This window comes from Heloderma suspectum, chromosome 6 (assembly GCF_057233095.1).
Source record: "Heloderma suspectum isolate Gila_16-S chromosome 6, 16-S_ref, whole genome shotgun sequence".
NCBI lineage: Eukaryota > Metazoa > Chordata > Lepidosauria > Squamata > Helodermatidae > Heloderma > Heloderma suspectum.
The window spans coordinates 102,638,792-102,663,660 of record NC_139463.1 but is presented as its reverse complement, the minus strand read 5'-3'; the positions used below and the strand labels follow the sequence as shown (position 1 = coordinate 102,663,660).

The following is a 24,869-nucleotide window of genomic DNA, read 5'->3' as shown; positions in this document are numbered from 1 at the left end:
TTATTTCCTCTTGTTTATTTAGCTTCTAGACCGGCTGTTACTGTTATAAAGCACCTAACCTTTAAAAAGTTTTGCTATTTGCTATTGTGTTCTTAAAAGCCTGTGAATTGGCACAACTATTAAACTGCTATAATAACACTTAACTGATATGTGGGGGTGCACCCATCCATATTATCCTTGGGATGCAGTCTGAAGCACATTTACTAAGGGGTAGGACTCACTGAGCATAATGGGACTTCAGACAGACAGGTTTGCACTGTTAATGAGAATATTTGCAAAAGGAATCGCTTCCTGCTGCTACCACCATTTATCTGGCTGCCAGAAGAAAGTTGCTTTTCATGTCCTTCTGGGCGGCACAAGCACTAGTAGTAGTAGACTGGTTTCTTGTTAAGCTCTTCCACAGAAAGGCAAAGCTGTATTCCTAAGCATTCTTGCAGGGAATAAAATAGTATTAAAATTAGTGTGATATCTCCAAATATTTAGTTCTTAGTTTGAGCAGCTGCACTGTCTGGGTCCTCTTAATACAAACCTGAGTTTGATTTACTCTTGCATATATTACGAGGATGGTGATGTTTGTCTCATTAAAAACTAGAAAGAGTGAAATAATGGGTATGTCCCACATAACCTAACAAGGAAACAAAGGGGGAAAGGGTAGAAGGCTGCCAGATGAATCTGGCAGCTATCAGGATAATTTTTTAAAGACTGCTTATAGAAGAAGAAAAAGGAAAATGGGGCACAGGAGAAAGTAAAGAGGTTCAACAGAGAGGAACTCTGAAAGAGAGACCATATACGCATATGGAAGTGTGTTTTTGGAAGGCCTGCCACTTTAACAAGTGAACAGTTATACTGACTCACCAGTAAGCTTATCACCAGCAATAGATCACATAATTTGAGATACAGGCACAGATGCCAATTCTGTCTATAGCTGCTCTGGCAACACAATTACAGGACCTAAGTATACCATCCACAACCCCATCCATGAGGGGTTCATACACATCATATCTCAAAGTGAGTTATCCCATCATTTGTTAGCAGTTCCCTAGCACAACCTTCCCCACCCTGGTGCCCTCCAGATGCTTTGGGCTACAGCTCCCATAATTCCTGACCATTAGCCATGTTGGCTAGGGCTGGTGAGAATTGAAGTCCAAGACATCTGGAGGCCACCAGGTCGGAGAAGGCTGGCCTAGCATTCTGCACAGGCTAGTCTATGCAAAGGATACACATCTGATGTCAGAAACGGCAATATTCAAAAGATGGGGTGAACACTATCAATTACTTCAAGGTGGCCATTTGTGCTCAAAGTAACAAGACCAATTTCTGCACTGAAACTGTTGAACTACATTTCAACAGACAACCGTTTGTTTGATGGGAGGATATCTGTCAACACCCAAGAACGGTTTTGTGAATGGCCACTGTAAATAAGATAATTGTCACTGCCTGCATTTAACATTTCAGTTTACTGTTTACTGTTCAGCCGCCTCACCCCCGGCCATATGCATGCAAATATGCCAAATGAGGATAAGGGTTCATACACTGGTTAGTATTTAAGGAGCCGCAAGACTTTATTTAATGTATAAGATAGTTATCTAAAGGTAGCTAAAAATTGTTGTAATGATAAACTGGGAATCCTTAAATGAGCCCTTTTGCCCTCAATCAAAATGGCTCTCAAAGAGTTCAGCAGTTGGGGTAGGTCTGGACCTCCGTGGAAGTCTTCCTCTATGATCCTGAGGAGCCGTTAAGTCGGAAGGCACGCGCCCTGCTCCTGCCGGCACATAGACAAGTTGATGACCGCCGGCTTTCTTGAAGGGACGGCAGAATTTCTATAGATTGGAGGGAGGGGAGCCGTCGGCGTGGGGCGCGTGCGCAATATCCAAAGAGTCCTGCGAATAATACTGCGTCACTCCAGAGCGCCCTTTCTCCTGCGTGTTGAGAGACGAGGGGGACGAGGGAGTGTCGCTTGCGCGTGCGCTCCAGAGTAGTTACCTGGTGGGATTGCCTTGCAAAAGTGAGGAAATGGGTGGGCGCAACTGCCTCTTTAAGGGACAGTACCCTCGAGAGTGGCAACCTGCGTAAAAGGGAAAGGCGCCTTAGCTGCAGTCTGGAGGGCAGCAGAGGAGAGAACGGGACGGAGGTAAGATGAGACTGCACCTGCTTTGTTCCTGAGGACCATACCTGGTTTCCTTCTCTCTCCTCTCCCACCCCAGCTGCCTGTTCCACTTTCTCGTCATCCTCCTCCTCTGGCTGTTTTGCTCTCCAGCTCAGTCCCTCTTTTCCACAATAGCCATTTTGTTCAAATATAGACCAGTTTTAAAGCGGTGGAATGAAACATTTAATGAAAATGAATGTACAAAGAGTCAGCTCCCAGCGACTCAGCCCAATCTACCTCAGTGTTGTCAGGGGTTCAGTGGTGCCCTCAGGGCAGGGCTGCGGGGCACAAGTCCAGGCCCACGCTCAGCAGAAGGGCCCTCGAATGCAGCAGGGCTAGTTTATCACATTTGGAGATAAATGAAGTAATACATATTCCATTGGAGACTGGTGGCTCCAATCATAGAATCATATCATAGAATAGTAGGGTTGGAAGGGGCCTACAAGGCCATCGAGTCCACCCCCCTGCTCAATGCAGGAATCCAATGTCAGTGGGGTGGTAAATCCATTCCAGGTTTCAGTCAGAACAAATCAGAATTCTAAGGAGACTATCCAACCCTTAGAGTTCTGACTGAAACCTGGAGGAGATTCACCGCCCCGCTGACATCAGACACCAGTCTTCACTGGGATATTCTCATCTGAAGGCCCCACCCCCCTCATAAACCATAAAGTCCAGAGTCTAAAATTACCAAAATGTACCACTATGGCTTTCTAGGATCTCAGGCACAGAGAGATCATTCCCAACCCTGCTAGCTAAGATCTTTTTAACTGCAAATGGCCAGACACTGAACCTAGCAGATCTTCAGCATGCAAAACATGTGCTCTAGTACTGAATTATGCTAGAGGCCCCTCCCAGTTGATAAACTATTAATCATAATATTTGATGTGCAGTCCAGTCCTATGCATGCCTACCCAGAAGTAAGTCCCACTCTGTTCAATGGGGCTTACTCCTTGGTAAGTGTGCATAGGATGGCATCCTCATATCCCTTTATTTAGAGAGATTAATACACCTGCTTGTATCTATAGCTTAGGAAGGGCTATTTACAAGCATATGCTCTCTCTCTTGTCAGCAGCTGAAAGAGAAGTGATCTACTGCATCAATCACTCCCTCCCCCCATTTATTCCCAAAGCACTTCTTAGTAAATACAGCCTGCTCTTTCTTGTCACTGTGGAAACTCAGGGTGATAAATGATGACTTGCCCAAGTTTGCTTGTTGCATTTTTACAGTTGAGAGTGCATTTGAACCTAAATCTATTAAGTCTAAACTCTGTAATGTAGTGTTAGAGTGCCAGACTAGAATAGGGAGACCAAGGTTTGAATCCTCACAGCCATTAAGTTCTCTGGGTGACTTAGGGTCAGTCACTATTTCTCAGTCCTCACAGGGTTGTTGTGAAGATAAAATACAGGAGTGGGGAGAACCATGTATGCCGCTTTGAGCTCCTGGGAGAAGTGGTGTTTAGTGTAATTGATGAACAAGAAAACTGTCTGCTTATACCACACTAACCATCTGTACATCTGCATACTTTTAACTCAAGCCATCCCAAGAACTTCTTCTGAGCTGGGAATGCATCCAGCCTAGGCCCTGTTTTGAATGCCACATTGAGCCTTGAAACAAAGGTGTGTAGTAACGGAAAGAGTGTTTATGAGCAAGTGCTGAGTGCCTGAGTCAATGAGAAGCTACAGCCAACCCTTGCACACACAGGACCCAAGTATCATTTTGGGGGGCGCAGTACAAACCTCTAACAATTTTCTACACACCTACTACAATTTTCTGGGCAGATGAAATAGCCCCCAACATTTTAAGGACATGCTTACTATATATGACCCTCTAAAAACTTACACATTTTGAAATGGAGAATGGGTAATGGCTGGATACTTCCTAAATGGAACAATTCTCTTCCGCTCAGCGTATTAAAAAAAGGGGGGACTTCACAATTGATATGTACATATGTTTCAATCAGTGAGCAAAATCCCAATTACAATGCATTGCCCTTCGGTTCAACAGTGCCTTTCCGGTTGAAGTGCAAGGAATTGGTTATGAGTCATTCCTGCCTGGTGATGTCATCCCCGCCTTGTCCAATGGTGTAGCAGGGGGAAGATTTTTGTCTCACAGCTCACTGACATCACTTCCTCCTGAGACTGTCGTGAGCTTCAAAAGTGCCTGGATAAATGGAGCAGGAGTGCCTGGCCCTTGTTGCTGCCTGCGTTCAAACTTCCCAGTTGCTGGTGCAGCAGTGGATGCTCAACAGGCGCACAGTGATTTTTGCAATAGCGAGGATTCTGCAGCGCAGACGCTTCCGCAGGTCAGCCGCAGTGCTTAGACGGATCCTCTCAGCCAGCGTCCGGCGCAAGAGAGCCCTGCTGCGGCTTCACCGAAATGCAATCGTCTCAGTGGTCACCATGGTGTATTCATCTTCTCCTGCACTGCACTATGAGCATGAGCTGATGGCCTTGTCTGAGCGATCCCACTGGATGCTTCCACGATGCAGCGAGTGGTGGGAGCGGATGATCTCTTCAGAGCAGGACGACAAGTGCTGGATTTCTTTGTTCCGAATGTCACGCTCAACGCTGATGTATATCGCTGAGGAACTGCGCCCTGCCCTGCAGCGTCGAGATACCGGTATGCGGTCACACATTCCTGTCGAAAAAAGGGTTGCCATGACCATTTGGAAACTAGCTCACCATGACAGCTACAAGACCGTCTCAGAGCTCTTTGGGGTGGGGATTTCATCGGCATGCTCGATATTTGAAGAGGTCTGTGAGGAAATAAACAGCAGGTTGCTGGCCCAAACAATTGAGCTGGGAGAACCACAGGAGATCATGAAGGGCTTCAAGGAGATGGGCTTCCCCAACTGTCTCGGCGCAATTGATGCCATACATATCTCTATCCTCTGCCCCCCATTCTCTGCTGACTCCTACATTAATTGCAAAGGCTTCTATTCGATGGTGTTGCAGGCCCTGGTGGACAGTAAATCCCGTTTCACTGATATCTATGTCGGCTTTCCTGAACGGTCCCATGACTCTCGAATCCTGCACAACTCTCCTTTTTTTAACAGCATGGACGAGGGCACCTTCGGGCCCCAAACTCAGACAGTGTTGGAGGGGGTTTCCATGACCCCTGTCGTAATTGGGGATCCTGCATATCCGCTTCGTCCCTGGCTAATGAAGCCATACCCTGCACCAAAAACCGAGGCCCAAGAAAAATTCAACGAGAGGCTTGCCAAGTGTCGAGCATGTGTAGAAAGAGCTTTTGGGGTCCTGAGAGCTCGCTGGAGATGTTTACAGATGAGGCTGGATGTGAGGGAGAAGCTAATTCCTGTGGTCATCGCCACATGCTGCATCCTGCACAATATCTGTGAGATCAAGGGTGATGAGTTGCTGGAGCCGTTGGAAAGTCCTGCAGCTGCTGAAAACCAGAATGCTTCAGCCAGGCCACGAGTACCACTGTCAGAAGCTGGACTGACCAAGAGAGCTTGCCAGATCAGGGCTGCTTATTGCTCCTATTTTGAAAAGAACCCTCTGTAAAAGAAAGGTTCATTTACCCACGTAACTTCAGTAGGTGTGTATGGCCTGGCTGTAGCATGTGTACCATGTAATACCAAAGTCTACTATGTGGTACTTCATTTTATACATCAAATAAAAAAGATACGATTTTGGATAAGTTGTTGCTTTATTTTTTAAGGTAATTGCTATGGTGAAAGCAGTCTTATAAACAATCTGTCCGGCATTCCTCTGAAAACAGGTGGGAATAGAACCAATCATAGTGTAAACGTGGGGTGGGAGGTGTAACTCCAAGAGTTGAGACATATGCATCCCCTTTATTCTTCTGTAAAACCTAAGCAGAGATACGGTACACCTATCTGATTAGTAGCCACAGCAAATGAAAGTTTATTGATCATTCTATCTGAAAGCACCCTATGGCTGCAATCCTATTCACACTTACCTGGGAGTAAGCCTTACTGAATTCAGTGGGACTTGTTTACAGTGCAGTCCAATGTATGTTTACTCAAAAGTATTATAAAGTATTTTCTACTTCCTTTGGTTCAAAGCTCTTGATTTAGGTGGCTAGTCCCTTTCCCATATACTCTGGGTGGTGGGAATCCATACAGATCTTGAAAACACAGACTACTCACGTCTCTCTGCTCCTAAATGCATCTTTTATACTACTTTACTACATAAAGCTACCATCTTCTTCGCTGTGATTGAGTTGTTTCAATCTTGGGGATTCATCTGGACACCTAGGGACTTTTAAGATCAGAGTGATGGACTTCATGGGGGAACAGCAGATATATCTGAACAGCTCACCAGGAACCCTGACAGTAATTCTCACATTCTGTACTTGGGCAGACATGACTTGTTTCTGGTTTGCATACCAGGAATGTAAGCAATGCTTAAACCATAGTTTCTTGGCTTGGATGTCACAAGAAACTGTGATTGAAAAAAGACTTCCTGGTTTGTCCAATCTGGGTGCATGAGAAGAAGAGGGAAAGTAGGAAGCATTCAAGCTCATTGCTTGTTCCCTGTCCAGCTAATTACAGTTTGTTGGAGCAACCGTGTTGTGGCAGAACAGGCCATTGTTTTACAAAAACGAACAAGAAACTTTCCCTTCTCTAATGAAGCTTTTTTTCTAGTAAATTTTGCATATTTTTTAAATTAATGACTGGCAGAAAATCTGAACACAGGATAAATGGATTCAAGATGGCTCCCCTTGTGCTAATGCTTTCTTTCTAATTTGCTAGGGAACATCCAGCTTCATGGGGAGTATTCTCATGCCACAGAGGAAAGCAGCAACTGATATATGTTGGCTACAAACACATTGTGCAGACACAGAATGTGTTGAAACTTGCCTTTGACTATTATATGCCATTTGCCACAGCTAGAATATTGAACAGTTGTTGGGATTGTTTTAACAATGGCTTAAAACAAAACCATAGCATGTCCCTCCACTTCAGAAGAAAATGGATTTGTTGTATTGCCTGGAGGGCAGCCTGTCTTTAGTGGCCAGATTTAATTTGGAGTAGAGCTCACCTAGAATTAGCCCTGGAGCACAGATGTTCTCGGAGAGAGTCTCTCTGTCTCACCATTGAAAACATCTTCCCATTATGTGCTGGAAATATGTGACCCACATTAGAAGATCATGTGCAACAACCGCATATGTTGGATTTTTTAAGTGAAGACCACCCATGTGCTTTCCACATTGTTTCCTACAGGCATTGCCTCCTATCTCTTTTGTAATGTAGGAAACAGTCCAGAATACCAGGAACTAGCTGCCCACCCTCAGTCCCTCCACACACATCTGGGATCAGGGCTTTCAAGCACCCTTATGTTCCCCTCCCCACATGCCTCTTTATTTTCACAATTAAATGATGACTTGGGGAAAGGGTGCTGGGGCTATATATGAAACAGGAAAAAAGGGGGCAACACAGGGATTGTCTTAGCCGTTTGAGCATATGGTGGCTGCTATGCGAAGCAGTGGCATTTGGGAAATCAATACTGGGAGATGTAACAAAGTCCAAGTGGCATTCCTGACTTACAGTTGTTTGCTGTTCTCCTTTTGAAATAGCACAACCTGATTCCTGGGTGTACGCACTCAAGGTTTATTGCCTTGGAGCATTTAAAAGGGTGTTGGAGAAGATGATTGTAAGGAAGACATGACAGAATGGAAGCAGCAGAACTTTCAGTGTTGAAGGACATAAGTGCATCCTTGCCGAGTCAGGCCAAATGTCAATCTAGGCCAGTATCCTGCTTCCCACAGTGGCCAACCAGATGGGAAATGCACAAACAAGGCTCAAAAGCAATAGCCATCGCCTGCTGTTACTCCCCAGTGGCTGATACTCAGAGGCATATTCTTCTGAGCCTAGAGGTTCCATATAGCCATCCTGTTTAGCAGCCTTCTCCAACCTGGTGGTGCCCTCCAGATGTGTTGGACTCCCATAATCCCATAAAATGGCTGTGGCATTATGAGATGTAGTCCAACACATCTGGAGGGCACCAAGTTAGAGAAGGCTGCTATATACTAATAGCAACCTCATTCTCTGAATGTGAATCCTTATGTAGCCAAAACAGCACCATCCACTCACAAAAGAGTGGATCAGCAGATGTGGGGAACCCCCAAGATTTCCAGAAGTACAAAAAATATTTAGAAAACTAATGAGAGTGGTGGTTAGAGGGCCACCCAAAACAGCCCAATGAGCATACTCAGTAGCTGTGGAATGCTGGTTGATCGTTGGAGAGGGGAAAAACAGAAAATTAGGAGGAAGTGCGAATGGAATGGAGTATCCTGGAAGAGGGCATGACTGGCTCAGGCAAACTCATAGTGACCATGTGGACAAGAAAGAAGGGACCTTCTGTACATTGCACTGTGATTTTGCTATGAGTACGTTGAAGAGATATAACACACAAACAAGAGATCTCCCTCTCGTAGAACAGGTATGTGCCTCAGAATTGCACACGTCATTCTTAAGATATAAGTAACTGAAAGATGGGGAGAAACAGTTTCACAGGACCAGAAGAATCAACAGAGGGAAGCCTCACAAAATAAGTGAATGGAGTACAAGAAATCAAGCAAATATGTGTTTAATTGTCCACATTGTGTGCGGAGTACTCATTTTGTGAGGCATCTCTGTTTTGGTGAATTTTGAGGAACAGACATAAGGATTTGCATTCCCATATTCTAAAACAGGACATAGCAGTGGTGAAATTGCCATATTGAGCAGAACATATGAAGCTACTTACTATTGCAAATGACCAGCTTTCCCCCATTTCAGCTGTTCCTTTCTTGAAATTTGCCAGCTTCAAAAACAATATGCAGAAATTGTCTTGGGCATGAAATTGTCACCTAACTATGTCAGGTTGAGTGACAAATTCTCTCTTGTAAGCAGAGACATCTAACTAGTCGGGGTGGTGAAGAATCCTGCTGTTGCAAATTTCAGAAGCTCAAAATCCTAAGTGAGTTCTTCAAAAGTGTGAGAATTAGAGCTAATTTAAACAGTCAGTATCACATCTAGTACAGCCTTCACCTATGTTATCTCCGAATGCACACTGAGGATCACTTGTTTAAAAACATCCCAATTTCAAAATGCGCATGAAAAGTTAATGTCAGCTTTTAATTTACATGGAGATCTCAATGCAGGGGTGCCCTCAAACAAGCACTCTTCCACTGCATTTTCGGCAGTTACAGCCCCATGAAAGGACTATACCACATGCCCATTAAATTTTTAGTCTGAGCAGTGAGGAAATTGAATTAATATATTTTGGTATTTTTTCTGTTCACATTTCTGGGTCCCTTGGACACATTTTGACTTTGATTTTTGAAAAAAGGAAAAACAAAGCTGAGATACTGTCCACGCAAAGGGGAGCGGGGTACATGTTGCCAGCCTATTCTTTTTCATTGTTTTTGGCTGTTCCAGTATTTATTATTAATTGTATTTATTACATTCATATCCCATCTTTTTTTCCTGTTGCAAGGAACCCAAGGAGGCTTATGTGGTCTTCCTCCTCTCAATTTTATCCTCACAACAGCCCATGGGTAGGTTAAGCTAAAAGTCTGTGACTGGCCCAAAGTCACCCAGTGAGCTTCATGGCTGAGTGGGACTAGAATCTGGATCTCCCAAGTCCCAGTCCAACACTCTAACCACTATACCACACTGGCTCTCCAGCAAATGTTTCAGCTTCTTCTAGTGCTGGAATGACACTGCAACCTTCTTACCCTCACCCTTAGGGCTGACCATGATCATCTGCTCCCTGCTGGGTTCCCTACGTGTCTGTCTGGAGCGACACCCACCTCTGGTCTCCTTCTTCTTCTGCCTCCTTTCGTTGGCTGTTGCCTTTGTCGGTTTTGCTGCCTACATCCAGTCACATGATGTTCAAAATCCTGATGTCAAAGAGGTGAGCTAGAGATGAGGGCCTTACATGGGCAACCAGACTAAAGTGCTTGAGATGGAATTGGGTTGTGGCCGTAAGGGAAGCAGGAGGAAACTTTAGGAGGCATAGCGGAAAAGGCAATGGTGGAGACTCCATCTTCCCTTCATTCTCTTGCTAACTGTTTAGGTGGAGTCCCACTGACTGAGGTTTTGAGTGGTCATTATACTGAAGCTTTGAGGCTGATTGTCTACTCTGATGGAATGCATAGAATTATAGGCTGGGCTAGGGGAAAACTAGCTGTGTTGGGTTGTTCCTTGCAAAAGCAGGTTTATGTGCTTTGAATTCTCTGAGTTTGGGGGATTGTGTTAATTCAGTCTTGAGAATAGTATTGCCTGTATTAGCTGCTGTTTCAGTACCATTGTGTCCCAATGTATGCATTTATGTATTTATACTATTTTTATAACACTTAGAGCTGAGGCATGCTAGGACTTGTAGGACTTTTTTTCTGTCTAAACATACCTAGGATTATGCCGTTAATATTGTAAAATCTCTAAGTGGTTCACAATAATATGGTATAAAACCAATATAGAAACAGTGTAAAAACAATAAAAACAGGAAAGACTTCCAAACATTACAACAAGACAGTCATAAAACAGAGCAGTGTCCACTCGCTACAAGTCAAGGAAATATGTTTTCCAGATGTGTTTAAAACTCACCACACTTTCTGCCTCTAGAACAACGCATGGGAAGTTGTTCCAGAAGGTGGGTGCCACTACTGAGAAGGCCTGCTTATGTGCTGTTACTTGGCAACACTCTCTTGGTCATGGAATGACCAATTAGGCCTCTTCAGAAGATCTCAGGGGTCAACTCAGTGTATATATGGGAAGTCAGTCGGCTAAGTATCCTGGCGCTGAGTTTTTTTAAGGCTTGTAAACATATAACAGAACCTTGAATATGGTTTGGTAGCTAATAGGCAGCCAGTGCAGTTCTTTTGTGAATTACAGAGATGGGGTGTGCGTGTATGTGTTGTTGTTGTTTTTTTACAAAGGTGCCATAAAAGTGCTTTCTTTTTCAAAGGAAATTGTCCTTGAACATATAGCTCTGAATGTTCTACCACCTGGAGAAGGGGGAGTAAAAGAATATTAACTTCAACAATGCACACTATTAAATCCACGAGTTCAGCTATTTTCTCTAATATCCAAGCTCTGACACTTTATGGAACTTTAATTTTTTTTTTTTTTGCCATCGTTCAGTTTTCAACATGTTAAGAACAAAAGGGGATTTTAAGAGGAAAGATCATGTGAAACTGGAATTTTTTTTTTTAAAAGGTAGATGCAAAGGAAAAATAAAGAACCGAAGCAACTAAGAGGCAATTCTTCTCATTCCTTTTTCCCCCTTCATCTCTAAGGACTGGAACTCTCTGCTAAGGTCTCTGGCAAATTTAATGTTCTGTATCCCAAATAAGACCCAGCAAAATGCCTCAGCATCACCTCCTTCCACAACCACTGCTGAATCCCCTACAACACTCTCTGTCATGGTTGGCCTGACCTTTGACCTTCACAATGGCACAGATCCTCCCAATGGTACACACCTAGGTCTGACAGTCAGTGGAACAGAACTGGGTCTCAAAGGTGAGTGATCTCCCACTCCTGGTCAATTGCAGTATCCTCTCAAAGATCTCAGGAATCCTGTTTACCTGTCCATCTCCCCTTGACCTTTCCTTCCACCAACTCCATACACAGGTCCAGATGCCCAGGAGTCAATCCACCTCTTGGCTGTCATCATGAACTCAGTTTCCCGTGAATGTTGCCTTAGCATCATTGCACCTTCGTCCCTTCTCCCCAAGACCAGGTGAGCCAAGAGCAAGAGGGTTGGTTGCAAAGGGTTCTTAACCCATTAATACAATACTGCCATCTTGTCCCCAGACAGCCACCTAGATGTGTGATTGGGGAGTGGGACATACATCTGGAAGAGCCAGGGATTTGCTACAAATCACATTACCAGGCTAATCCTTCCCTGTCCAGCATGCTGGACCAGGTAAGACACGTGGGCTGCAGGGAAGGTGACAGTGTCTTGAGTATTGGGGTGTGGGGATTCTCCATATTAAAAGCTGATTACAAGGGAAGGACCATTCACTGTTGCATTCCTTTCACTTAGGCGGATCGTGCCCTTTGCAGCCAACGTCTCCTGATGACCAGTGCTTTCCTTTTCTGCCTCTGTGCCATGCTGTGTTGTGCAGCTGGCCTTTGCTATCCTGTACCCAGAAACAAATGGGGTCAAATCTAAGTGGGTCCAGCCAATGCCATGCTTTTATTCCGTATTCCAGAGAACCCAGGTGTCCTGCCTATTTGCTCACCTTTCTCAATGCACCTGGATCGCACAACACTTGCTATTTTGTAGATCTGAAGCTAGCCTATATAGTGGTGGGGGTGGCTGAGGTGTGAATAGAGTTTAGTTGTGATCTTGGTTCACTGTGGAAGTACTGGATTAACCTCTGTGAGAGGGGATAATGAAATAAATTAGATATAAAAGATAAAGGTCTTGTTCTTTGTGTTATGAGTGGTTGTACCAGTGACACAAATTGAGTAATAGTATTTCTCAGATTATTACTGTGGGAGTGTCACATGTTGTTGAGTGGGGCAAAGACTACCACAGCATTATCCTAAGTGGGATTATCATGCCATTGATAATAAACGTTCTGTTAAAATTAGGAGCTCTAGGTCACACTTTCTTACCATAACCAATAGTCATTGCCCAGCTGATACCAGATCAGAGGTCACTATCATAGAACCATATCCTCAAGTCAAAATTGAATAACATAAGAGCCAGTGTGGTATAGGGGCTAGAGTGCTCGACTAGGAGTCAGGAGATCTGGGTTCTAGTCCTCACTTAGCCATGGAAGCTCACTAGGTGACTTTGGGCCAGTCACAGGCTCTCAGACCAAGCTACCTCACAGGGTTGTTGTTGTGAGGATAAAATGGAGAGAAGGAATATTATGTATGCCACCCTGGATTCCTTAAGGAGGAAGAAAGGTAGGATAAAAATGTAATAAATAATAATAAATGGGGGCAGGTAATGTGGCCATAAAAAAACATTCCATGTTGATGTGAGTTGTATCAGCGTTTGCTTATTTACAGTGCAATCCTATTTATTACTAAGAAGTTAGGTCCATTTAGTTCAATTAGCAGTTTAAGAGATTATTTATTTGAACTTTATTTTTATTTGTTTTATGCATTTCTATCCCAGCTTTTAAAATCAAAGATATACCTAGTACCTTATAACAATGTTAAAATACAAAAGAAGACAAGAATATAGGATAAAAGTTATCACAACTGTAATTAAAAGCAAAGTTTACAACTAGCACTCAGATTAAAAGCAAACAGCAAGTGGAAGACTAAAAATTAAAAGCATGCCAAAATTTTAAAAGTTCTTTAGCAATTGCTTGAAGGTTAAAGGAAAGGGGGCACATCAAATCCCTTGTTGTTGTTGTTAAGTCGTGTCCGACGCTTCGTGACCCCATGGACCATAGCACGCCAGGCCTTCCTGTCCTGGGCTCTCTCCCGGAGTGTGCTCAAATTCATATTCACTGCAACAGTGATGCTCTCTAGCCATCTCATCCTCTGCTGTCCCCTTCTCCTTTTGCCTTCAATCTTTCCCAGCATCAGGGTCTTTTCTGGGGAGTTTTCTCTTCACATTAGGTGGCCAAAATATTTGAGCTTCAGCATCTATCCTTCCAATGAGCACTCAGGGTTGATTTCCTTTAGGATTGACTGATTTGACCTCCTTGCAGTCCAGGGGACTCTTAAGAGTCTTCTTCAGCACCACAGTTCAAAGGCATCAATTCTTCGGCGCTCAGCCTTCCTTATAGTTCAGCTCTCACAGCCATACGTTGCTACTGGGAAAACCACAGCTTTGATTAGATGGACCTTTGTTGGAAAGGTGATGTCTCTGCTTCTTACTATGCTGTCTAGGTTTGCCATAGCTTTCCTCCCAAGGAGCAAGTGTCTTTTAATTTCATGGCTACAGTCACCGTCTGCAGTGATCTTGGAGCCCAAGAAAGTAAAATCTGTCACAGCTTCCATTTCTTCCCCTTCTATATGCCAGGAAGTGATGGGGCCAGATGCCATGATCTTCGGGTTTTTTTAATGTTGAGTTTCAAACCAGCTTTTGCACTCTCCACTTTCACCCTCAACAAGAGGCTCTTTAGATCCTCTTCGCCTTCTGCCATTAGGGTGGTATCATCTGCGTATCTGAGGTTGTTGATAATTCTCCCAGCAATCTTAATTCCGACCTGTGATTCATCCAGCCCGGCGTTTCTCATGATGTACTCTGCATATAAGTTAAATAAGCAGGGTGACAATATGCAGCCTTGTCATACTCCTTTCCCAATTTTGAACCAATCGGTTGTTCCATGTCTGGTTCTTACTGTTGCTTCTTGACCCTTGTACAGGTTTCTCAGGAGACAGGTAAGGTGGTCTGGTACTCCCATCTCTAAGAATTTGCCACAGTTTGTTGTGATCCACATAATTAAAGGCTTTAGCATAGTCAATGAAGCAGAAATAGACGTTTCTCTGGAATTCTCTTGCTGTCTCCATAATCCAGCAAATATTGGCGATTTGATCTCTAGCTCCTCTGCCTCTTCGAAACCCAGCTTGTACGTCCGGCAGTTCTCGGATCACATACTGCTGAAGCCTAGCTTGTAGGATTTTGAGCATCACCTTGCTGGCATGTGAAATGAGCGCAATTGTACGATAGTTTGAACACTCTTTGGCATTGCCCTTCTTTGGAATTGGAATGTAAACTGACCTTTTCCAGTCTTGTGGCCACTGTTGAGTGTTCCAAATTTGTTGGCATATTGAGTGCAGCTCTTTAACAGCATCATCTTTTAGGATCTTAAACAGCTCAGCTGGAATACTGTCATCTTCGCTAGCTTTGTTGTTAATAATGCTTCCTAAGGCCCACTTGACTTCACTCTCTAGGATGTCCGGCTCAGGTTCCGTGACCGCACTACCATAGCTATCAGGGACATTAAGATCTTTCCTGTATAGTTCTTCTGTGTATTCTTGCCACCTCTTCTTAATCTCATCTGCTTCTGTTAGGTCCCTGCCTTTTTTGTCCTTTATCATGCCCGTCTTTGCACAAAACGTTCCCTTGAGATCTCCAATTTTCTTGAAGAGATCTCTAGTCTTTCCCATTCTGTTGTTTTCCTCGATTTCCTTGCATTGTTCATTTAAGAAGGTCTTCTTGTCTCTCCTTGCTATTCTCTAGAACTCTGCATTCAGTTGGATATATCTTCCCCTTTCTCCCTTGCTTTTCGCTTCCCTTCTTTCTTCAGCTACTTGTAAAGCCTCATCAGACAGCCACTTTGCTTTCTTGCATTTCTTTTCCTTTGAGTTGCTGCCTCCTGAACAATGTTACGGACCTCCGTCCATAGTTCCTCAGGCACTCTATCAGGTCTAATCCCTGAAATCTATTCCTCACCTCCACTGTATATTCATCAGGGATATGATTTAGGTCATACCTGAATGGTTTAGTGGTTTTCCCGACGTTCTTCAATTTAAGCTGAAATTTTGCAAGAAGCAGCTCATGATCTGAGCCACAGTCAGCTCCAGGTCTTGTTTTTACTGACTGTATGGAGCTTCTCCATCTTTGGCTGCGAAGTACATAATCAATCTGATTTCGATACTGACCATCTGGTGATGTCCATGTGTAGAGTCGCCTCTTGTGCTGTTGGAAAAGAGTGTTTGCTATGATCAGCGTGTTCTCTTGGCAAAACTCTATTAGCCTTTGTTCTGCTTCATTTTGTACACCAAGGCCATGCTTGCCTGTTATCCCGGTGATTTCTTGACTTCCTGCTTTAGCATTCCAATCCCCTATGATGAAGAGGACATCTTTTTTTGGTGTTAGTTCTAGAAGGTGTTGTAGGTCTTCATAGAACCGATCAACCTCAGCTTCTTCAGCCTCAGTGGTTGGGGCATAGACTTGAATTACTGTGATGTTGAATGGTTTGCCTTGGATTTGTACTGAGATCATGCTATCATTTTTGAGATTGTACCCCAGTACTGCTTTTCCCACCCTTTTGTTGACTATGAGTGCTACTCCATTTCTTCTAAGGGATTCTTGCCCACAGTAGTAGATATGATGGTCACCTGAATTAAATTCGCCCATGCTTGTCCATTTTAGTTCGCTGATTCCCAAGATGTCGATATTCAGTCTTGCCATCTCATGTTTGACCACCTCCAGCTTACCTTGATTCATTGATCTTACATTCCAGGTTCCTAAACAATATTGTTCTTTACAGCATCGGATTTTCTTTTCACCACCAGACACATCCACAGCTGAGCGTCCTTTCGGCTTTGGCTCAGCCCCTTCACTGTTTCTGGCGCTACCTGGAAATTCCCTCTGCTCTTCCCCAGTAGTATATTGGACACCTTCCGACCTGAGGGGCTCATCTTCCGGCGTCATATCTTTTAGCCTTGGAATACGTTCCATGGGGTTTTCTGGGCAAGAATACTGGAGTGGGTTGCCAGTGGACCACATTTTGTCAGAACTCTCCGCCATGACCTGTCCGTCTTGGGTGGCCCTGCATGGCACAGCTTATGGCTTCACTAAGTTACACAAGCCCCTTCGCCACAACAAGGCAGTGATCCATGAAGAGGATCAAATCCCTGCAAGGGGATTATTCCACAGTTGTGCTGCCACCACTGAGAAGGCTCTGTCTCAAGCGCCTGCCTGCTCGATCTCACCTAACAGCAGGCCAAAAGCAGTCTCCAAAGCTGATTTATAGCTTACCCCATCCCAAAGACTATGGGTAATAGTATATGAATTAGTCCTCCCTTTCTCACACCAACCAGTCAGTTTGAATAAAAACACCTTACATCACTTATAGAAGAATCACAGACTAGGATTTTGGTGAGTTTTCCAGCATTAGAACTCCAGAGTTGAGGAGCAGCCATCAGTAACTCTTTCTTACACTCCTTGACTTGGCAGATACACAGGCATTGCTGATCAGGGTTAAATATTGTGATCATAGAGGGAGAAAATCCTGGTTGATGATAACCCCATTAATTTTAAGGTGGATCTAGGCCCTTGAAATGTGTGTGCATCCATTCTAGCTTGAATGGGATAGCCATAATTCCATTGAACCTGACGCATTCAACCCAAACTCCCTGTCTTGGGCAGGCAGGATCATGCCTCAGTTAATAAAAACTAGAAGCTTGCAACCAAAGAACTGGTTAGCCAGTTCATAAAGTTCATATGTGAAATTCAGCCATGCCTCATTCCTTGTTGCCCCTCTAGGACTGCTAGGGTCATAATGCTGCATTGTCAGCAGGAGCCACAATTCACAACTGGCATAATGTCCCCTGTCTAGACCTAGCAGTCCTATGCCCCTTAGCTCCCTCAATTGCCTGTCTGCTGATTTCCTGTCTAAAGTGCCCAGTCCCTCCTATCTTCCTCCTCAGTTCCCTTTTCCAGTCCCATGTCTCCACCACTTGTTACTTTCTCAGGCCTCTGGTTTGTCCCACTTCCTTTGTTCCAGCTCTTTAGCTACCATATCTCTAGAGCAGTCTCCCTAGCATTCCTTTCTCCTTCCACTTACAGCATAATCCCCTAATTATCTTAAGCAGTGTGAAATTCCATCATATTTCTCTGTGCTCCCCCTTCTTGGTCTCCTGTCTTCAGGTTCCTCAGTCCATTTTCCCAACCACCACTCATGCCTCCAAGCTCCTTACCCATAAGTTTCTCTCCCAGGGTCATCTCAAAGTGCAACCATCTACCAGTACCATTATCTCAGTAGCCAAACGCTTCAGAAAGCATCTTCATGTAAATAGTGCAGAAAACACTTTACCAAAAGGCAGCTAATGACATAGTATGACCCCTCTTCACTCCAGGAGAGAGCAGAGGACAGGAAGGCCTGGTGTGCTATGGCTCATGGGGTCACGACTTGACTGAACAACAATGACCCCTCTTGAATGACAAAACAGCTAGCTATTAAGGAAAGGTTCAGGAAACACATACAAGAGCCCCAAAAGCAACAACGCTCACAAGGATATTTACTTTAACAGAGGCATGGCGCACAAAACCTTCCCTAAAACCAGGACAGCATTCAAGCTAAGATGAATACTGTTGGGTGCACACAACAAGAGAAACTCCTTATTCTTGGATTCCTTCCCAATCCCTACCTTGAGCAGGCACATCCCTGAATAGTATGTGACCCTCTTGAAGAGATAATGCCCAAATCCCATTTCTTGATTCAGGTCAAAGAATATGATCCATGAAAGGAGAGGCCCTAAAATCTGCATGTTGCATCATGCAAGGGATTAGGTAGGATTAACATATCAATCCAGAGTGATAGGCTGCAGTATTGCAACCGAAACTCTCCCCACGATCTGAGTTCGATCCCAGCAGAAGCCGGTCTCGGGTAGCCGGCTCAGGTCGACTCAGCCTTCCATCCTTCCGAGGTCGGTAAAATGAGCACCCATCTTGCTGGGGGAAAGGTGGTCACGACTGGGGAAGGCAACGGCAAACCACCCCGCTATAGTCTGCCATGAAAACGCCAGCGCAAGCGGCGTCCCTCTAGGGGTCAGCAATGACCTGTTGCTTGCACAGGTGGAACCTTTCCTTAATCCGATTCCTACCTCAACTGATAAACTCCCCTGCATTCACCGAAGTTGGACTGCAAACAGACCAAGCCATCACACCAGCTCAGCCAATCAATCGTAGGGACGTCACCGTGATAAATAATACGGTGTAAACTGCTGCAATTAGCATCGCTGAGCAAGCGGGACCAATTCACGTGGTGGGGTGGGTGGGCTTATTTGAAACCAGGTAGATTATTCTCGTATAAGCCAACATTTTTGGAAGTGTTTTTGTCTTCGTTTTCTTGTTTGGGGTTTGACTTGGACGGCCGAAAGGGTAAGTTGCCTCCCGTCCTTTTTGTCAGGAGAGGAAGGGCGGCTATATCCGGCATTAGCCTGAATTACACCGGCGCCAAGGTGTTCTTGGTCCCACATGAAATGAGGAAAAGGTCACACTACGAAGACTAGAAGAAACTTGAGCATTACGTTGCGTGAGGATATTCTACCTCCATCCTCCTACGAGGAGCTTGAGGCGCGCGCGCAACCTGTGTCCCTGCAGTGACAGTTTAACGGTCGTCTACAGTGCCCTTTATTTCCCCTCACCAAACAGCTATTGTCCCCTCCCCCTTTCTGCCTTTCTATACGCGCGCGCCAATTCTTTCTGAATCCTGCCCCAGTAACAGCTGAGAGGTGGAAACTCCGCCCCTAAAAACGCTAGCCTACCAATCACGCCCCGCCTCTAACGTAGCGCTCCAATCAAAACGCGCTCGAAGGCATGTAGTGTCCCAATCTGACTCCTTTCATTGAACAGGTTGTTTTGTATTCAGCCAACCAAGACGCCGACCACCTCGTTTGCGCTCGCCTTTCGCGAAGCTCCTCCTCCAATCCCAGCGCGTCTTTCTCATTTATAGCCAAATTTCAGTCTCTCTCATCACCGTCTTCATATTGTCAAGGTAAACAAGTCCCGCCCATCAACGCTACAATAATCCAATGAACGCGGGCCTCTGGGCTCCCCCCCTTTTCTTACTGCGCGTGCGCTCTGCTTCATTCAGCAATACCTCCCCGTAGTTCCTCATAACGGGCTCCTGCGCAGGCACTCTGTCCAGAACGCCCTTAGCAAGGCGCATGCGTAGCGTTATGCTTTATTCCGTTCTACGCATGCCAATGTTCTTTGGCTTCGGAAAGTCTTCGGCGCGTGTCCCGACTGCGGCGCATGCGAATTTTCGCCGCCTCCCTCCCCCGGCTTGTTGCGCGTGCGTGCTCTCCCCCATCGCTCCCTCCCTCCCCTCCGCGCATGCGCCTAGGGTTCTCTGCCTTGGTTCCGGTCTGGCTCCTGCCTTAGGCGCCATCTTGGATTTGGGGACAACTGGAGTGAGTGAGAGGGAGGGAGAAGGCGGAGGAGCCCGAGGAGGCAAGAGAGGGGAGGGGGGGCCGCATAGAGCCAGGCCCCCCACCCCCACAGCACCCCGCATTGCACCCCGCATTACCCTTCTGCTATAGGAAAGCTCTCTCCCTCTTCCCATCCCACCTCCAGTAGGGCTCCCTGGACCTGATAGCATTCCTTTGGCTTCTGTAGGACCCCCGCCCACCGCCCCTCACCCCTTGCCCAGTTCCCATAAGGACTGTTGTGTATTCTGCCTTACAGGTGCTTCCTTAAACCTCCCACCCTGTCTATTAGCTGTGGGTCCCTTCTCGTATTCCCTATTTAAAAATATATTTATAAATGTCTGTTGGGAGCCCCTAACATCTGTAAGAGGCTGCAGTACCTCACTTAGCCCTCGTCTTGTTTCCCTCATAGTTTGTCCTTTGGCCTCATTTGCAGGACCTCTCGTCTCATATAGATTCACCCCACCCTTAATTTGGGATTCTGTTCCCCCACCCCAAGAGTCACTATAGAACTGGATCTGTCCAGAGACTCCTCTTCCGTTTATTTCCAGGAATGCCCTCATCTCTTTCCCTTTAGTAGAGTCCCCTCGACGTCTTCAATTCTGCAGATCCTTTCTTTCCTAGCCAAGCGACGGGTGGGGGTGGCTCTAGATGCCCTATGCCTCCGAACCAGAGGCCTTCCTCATCCAGGGGAGCCCGTGACAGTTCCTTCTAAACCCTCTTCCTTGATTGGAGGAGTTGGGGAAGAGGAGGAGGTCGGGGGTGTACTCCCCACCCCCAATATCCTGGAGCTGGAGCCTCAAGGGGGACAGTATCTAGGCAGCTGCCGAGACTTACAGGTGAGACCCAAGCACAGGGATGGATTGGGGGTATATATATTGTGTGTGTGTGTGTGTGTGTGTGTCAGGGAAGACTGGGGAATGGGAACAGAAGATAAATGTTTGGAGAACAAAGAGGCTGGATTGCACCAATTCAATGAAAATCCGATTTTCTTTCTGTCTGCTTTTATCCCCCTCTCCCCATGATCTTCAGAGTAAGTCAGGAATTGGTACTGCCTACGTTGGGAAGCTCACTCTCTCCTTTTCTCCCTCTGGAAGCTTAGTGAAGGAGTAGCAATGTACAGCTTTTCCCTGCCAAATTTTCTAGGCCCTACTTCTCTTCTAGGGAACTCAGGAGTTCTGTTTCCCAGAACCTTAGCCTAACACCCTCCTGCAGAAAGAGCATAGATCCTGGCCTTCCATTCTACCATTCTAAGTCCTTTATACCATATTCCTCTTCTTAAGAATAAGGGAGACTGAAATCCCCCCTCCCAATCTCTAATCTGTTCATCCCTATTCTCCCTCTCCTTTAGTACCCAGGAATCAGGATCCGGTCCTAATCCGCTAAGCTCCATTTCTGCTAGACTCTGGGCAGTTTAGGACCCCTGGCTCCTATTAGAGCTTGTTCTGCTTTCAAGGAATCCTGCAGTCCTATTTTTATGGCTTTAGGTATTCCTAAAATAACAGGGTTTGGGAGGCTGGTGTTAATGATGGACTATTGTGAAGCTCTTTCAGTATTATCCTTCAGGCTGGACTTTTGTTGTAAATGTGGGGCCTGTCACCAGAACTGCATTTCAGTAAGGTGGGGTGGGTGCCCTTGGCTTAGGGGCTGGAGTTGGATTTTAGTAACATTGTGTACCATCAAAATTTTTGTTTTTTTGGTTTTAATGGGGAGGTGAGATGGTGGAAGTGTTGGTTAGTGAGCAGGATCACACAGATACTGCAGAATAATGTGGTCTGATGTGACCATTTGGAAGCAAGGAGGATAAAAGGTTCGTCTTGAAGGTCTTATAGTGTTCAATTTGACATCTTTATACTTGCAAAGACCGCTTCCTAATGTGTTTGCCATGGGTGTTGTGGTCCTGATATAACCCTGTTAATAATAATAAAAATGTTATGTCAAAGAAAGTGACATATGGGTTATGTCAATGGAAATTCAACAGACAGACATTCCACAGACACACAAATCCTGTTTGGCATTGTATGTTGTACAGATCATTCAGATTGGTTCACTTACAGTAATTTCCATTTTCATGTTTAACTCTGAAGTTCATATTTGAATTTCAGTATAATGTACCACTTTGGATGGAGGGGTAGATGTAGAGGTGCCATTAAGAGGTGGTACTTATGAGCTGTGGGATATGAGAGAACCAGTTATTTCCTGAGCAGTGGAAATTGTTGTTGTTTCCTGCCCCCTGGCACTGAGTATTTTCAGATCTCTTTCTAGAAACATGAGTTCTAGTACCTTGTACAGGAGATCTTGAGCAAGCCAGACTTCCTGTGACATTGTGTACATATACTGTCTCAAAGGAGGAACAGATGAACAGTGACATTTTTTTTAATCAAGAGTCATTGATGCAACATGCAGATTTTAGGGCCTCTCTTTTCATAGATCATATTCTTTGACCTGAATCAAGGAATGGGATTTGGGGCATTATCTCTTCAAGAGGGTCACATACTATTCAGGGATGTGCCTGCTCAAGGCAGGGATTGGAAAGGAATCTAAGAATAAGGGGTTTCTCTTGTTGTGTGCACCCAACAGTATTCATCTTAGCTTGAATGTTGTCCTGGTTTTAGGGAAGGTTTTGTGCGCCATGCCTCTGTTAGAGTAAATATCCTTGTGAGCGCTGTTGCTTTTGGGGCTCTTGTATGTGTTTCCTGACCCTTTCCTTAATAGCTAGTTGTTTTGTCATTCAAGAGGGGTCATACTATGTCATTAGTTGCCTTTTGGTAAAGTGTTTTCTGCACTATTTATATGAAGACACTTTCTGAAATGTTTGGCTACTGAGATAATGGTACTGGTTGATGGTTGCTCTTCACACTGTTAGCCCACCTACTTCTCATGTGCGGCCAGTACCTTTGCCTTTTTTGAGAATCGCACTGGGTTCAGATAACATGATAACCCACACTCAAGGGTTGAGTATGGGTTGAGTGTGGGTTCTTGTTGAAACGTGGGTTATTGTGTTGTCTGAACCCAGCTGTGCTAATAAAACATGGTTTATTAACCATGAACAACCCATGAAGAGAACCCATGGTTTGTTCTTAGGTTGTGAGCTATGGGTTGATTGTGGTTAACAAACCATGGTTTGTTGGTGTGGCTGGGTTCGACAACATGATAATCCACAGTTCAGTGACAACCCATGGTTCAACACTTCAGTGTAGGTTATTGTGTTTTCTTAACCCAGCCTCTGTAAAGTTTTATGCAGCCTTGCAAATGAATGCCTAAAAGTTCCTAACCAGCCTGTCCACATATGTTGATTCAGTAATTGCTGTTACATCAGCAGCTTAAAGGGACAAAAAGAACAAGCTCTTTCAGTTGCCCTGACTAGTCACTTGGAGGTGATTCTTATCACAGACAAGTGACTGTTTTCAAGCCTGCTTCTGTCCATCTTGCTACAATGAGTATCACTACTTTCTGAATGAACATCTAGGTTTTTTCCTGTGCTGGATTTCTCTCTCAGCTTTTTTGGCTATTGTAGCAAGCATCTCTCCTTCAGTGACCTAAAACTGAGCTTCTTCTGAGTAGACACAACATCATGAGAGGGAATTTCTTCTGGAATCTCCGGGTTATATAAAATATTAAAAAGTGTTGCTTTGAGCCTAAGGGCAGCACACAGTCCGATCCAGAAGAAGAAACAAAATGCATCCTTCCTATCAATTTCAGGCAGGAGATTTGCAGGGCAAGATGTTGTTTCTACATTTATGGCTACTGATCTTATGTTTGTCAAGAGTCTGCCTCAGTTTTACACCTCTCACCATAGAGTGCCATATACTAGTGCTTTAACAGAGAAGAATTTCTGACTTTGATCTTGTACTTTGTCAGAGCAGACATTCATAGTAAGAGCTGAAAAATGGAGGGGTGGGGGACTTGCCTTCCACTATAATGTCTGAAAGGAAGCTTGTGGAACTTGTGGAAGCTTGAGATATGGATAGAACTTGTATATTGGCTCCCCCTACCCCCAGTATCATAAGTTCCCATTGAGACATTATAGAAGATATGTGAAAAGTGGAAAGGCTTTCCATAATGTCCAAAGCCTCTCTTGGTTTCTACATTTCTGGTTTTTGGTGAGAGCCTGTCTCATGTCCATCTTGTGATAGAACTCCCCCTGTGCTCTTAACATATATGAAAGGGTATGCAAAAGCCTAGTTGCCTTACTGGACTAATTAAACATTTCCCCTGGCTGGTAAAGGGCATTGGCTAGAATTGGAAGGATCTCAGCTGTGCTTTCTTAAAATAGTTTTCTAATTGTTGCAGCAAAATCTCTGAAAATTACTGCAGTGTATTCCCAGAGCATTATTTTCTGTCATGCTATTATGGTAGAATCCACCCGTAGGGGTTGTTCCTGGGTTATCCACCAGTTCTCAGTAAGTACTGTCTCCTTCCAGCACAGAAGGGCTTGGAGTGTGGAGAAGCTTCCTAGAACCTCTGAAAAGGGAAGAGGCCAGTACAGAATATTTCAGAATATTAAGGGAAAAGACATTAAGATTGCAATCTTATGCCTGCTTACTTGGGAGTAAGTCAGTGGAATTTACTTCTAAGTAGACATATATAGGCTGCAGTCCTGTGCACGCTTAATTAAGCCCTATTGAGAACTGTGGGAGTTACTTGTGCTGCATTGGAAGGAACAGTAGCAAAGGCTAGAGACAGGCTCTATGTATTCTGTGCCTCTGTGAATTTACTGGTCATAGGGCATCATCTAAGGTAGGGATGGGAGATGTGTGGCCCTCCAGATGTTGTTGGACTACAACTCCCATCACTCACCATTGGCCATGGTGGAAAGGGCTGATTGGATCTGTGGTCCAACAACATCTGGAGGGCCACACATTTCCCATCCCTTATCTAAAGGCACATGGTTCA

General features: G+C 44.8%; 2 protein-coding genes across 6 annotated transcripts in view; both read left to right on the top strand.

Moving 5' to 3' along the window:
* The first annotated feature begins 1,916 nt into the window (after positions 1-1,916).
* TMEM219 (transmembrane protein 219) lies at positions 1,917-12,711 on the top strand. Of its 2 annotated transcripts, XM_084805815.1 has the most exons (6): positions 1,917-2,131; positions 9,866-10,032; positions 11,417-11,639; positions 11,751-11,859; positions 11,934-12,045; positions 12,166-12,711. In XM_084805815.1, exons 2-6 carry the CDS (start codon positions 9,874-9,876, stop codon positions 12,292-12,294), a joined length of 732 nt encoding a protein of 243 aa, XP_084661941.1. In that variant the 5' UTR covers positions 1,917-2,131; positions 9,866-9,873; the 3' UTR covers positions 12,295-12,711. The 2 variants fall into 2 exon arrangements, with proteins under 2 accessions (XP_084661941.1, XP_084661940.1); XM_084805814.1 differs by lacking the exons at positions 9,866-10,032; positions 11,417-11,639; positions 11,751-11,859; positions 11,934-12,045; positions 12,166-12,711 and adding an exon at positions 4,151-5,804.
* Positions 12,712-19,960: 7,249 nt separating this feature from the next.
* The window catches only part of TAOK2 (TAO kinase 2), a 41,204-nt gene continuing 36,295 nt past the window's right edge, over positions 19,961-24,869 (top strand). For 3 of the 4 annotated variants that reach the window (XR_014783920.1, XM_084805812.1, XM_084805810.1), the window contains exon 1: positions 20,724-20,812. The gene's annotated coding sequence lies outside the window, so the exon portion shown is untranslated. Of the gene's footprint in view, positions 20,813-24,869 lie in introns of all 4 variants that reach the window. The other variant, XM_084805811.1, reaches the window with a different exon arrangement.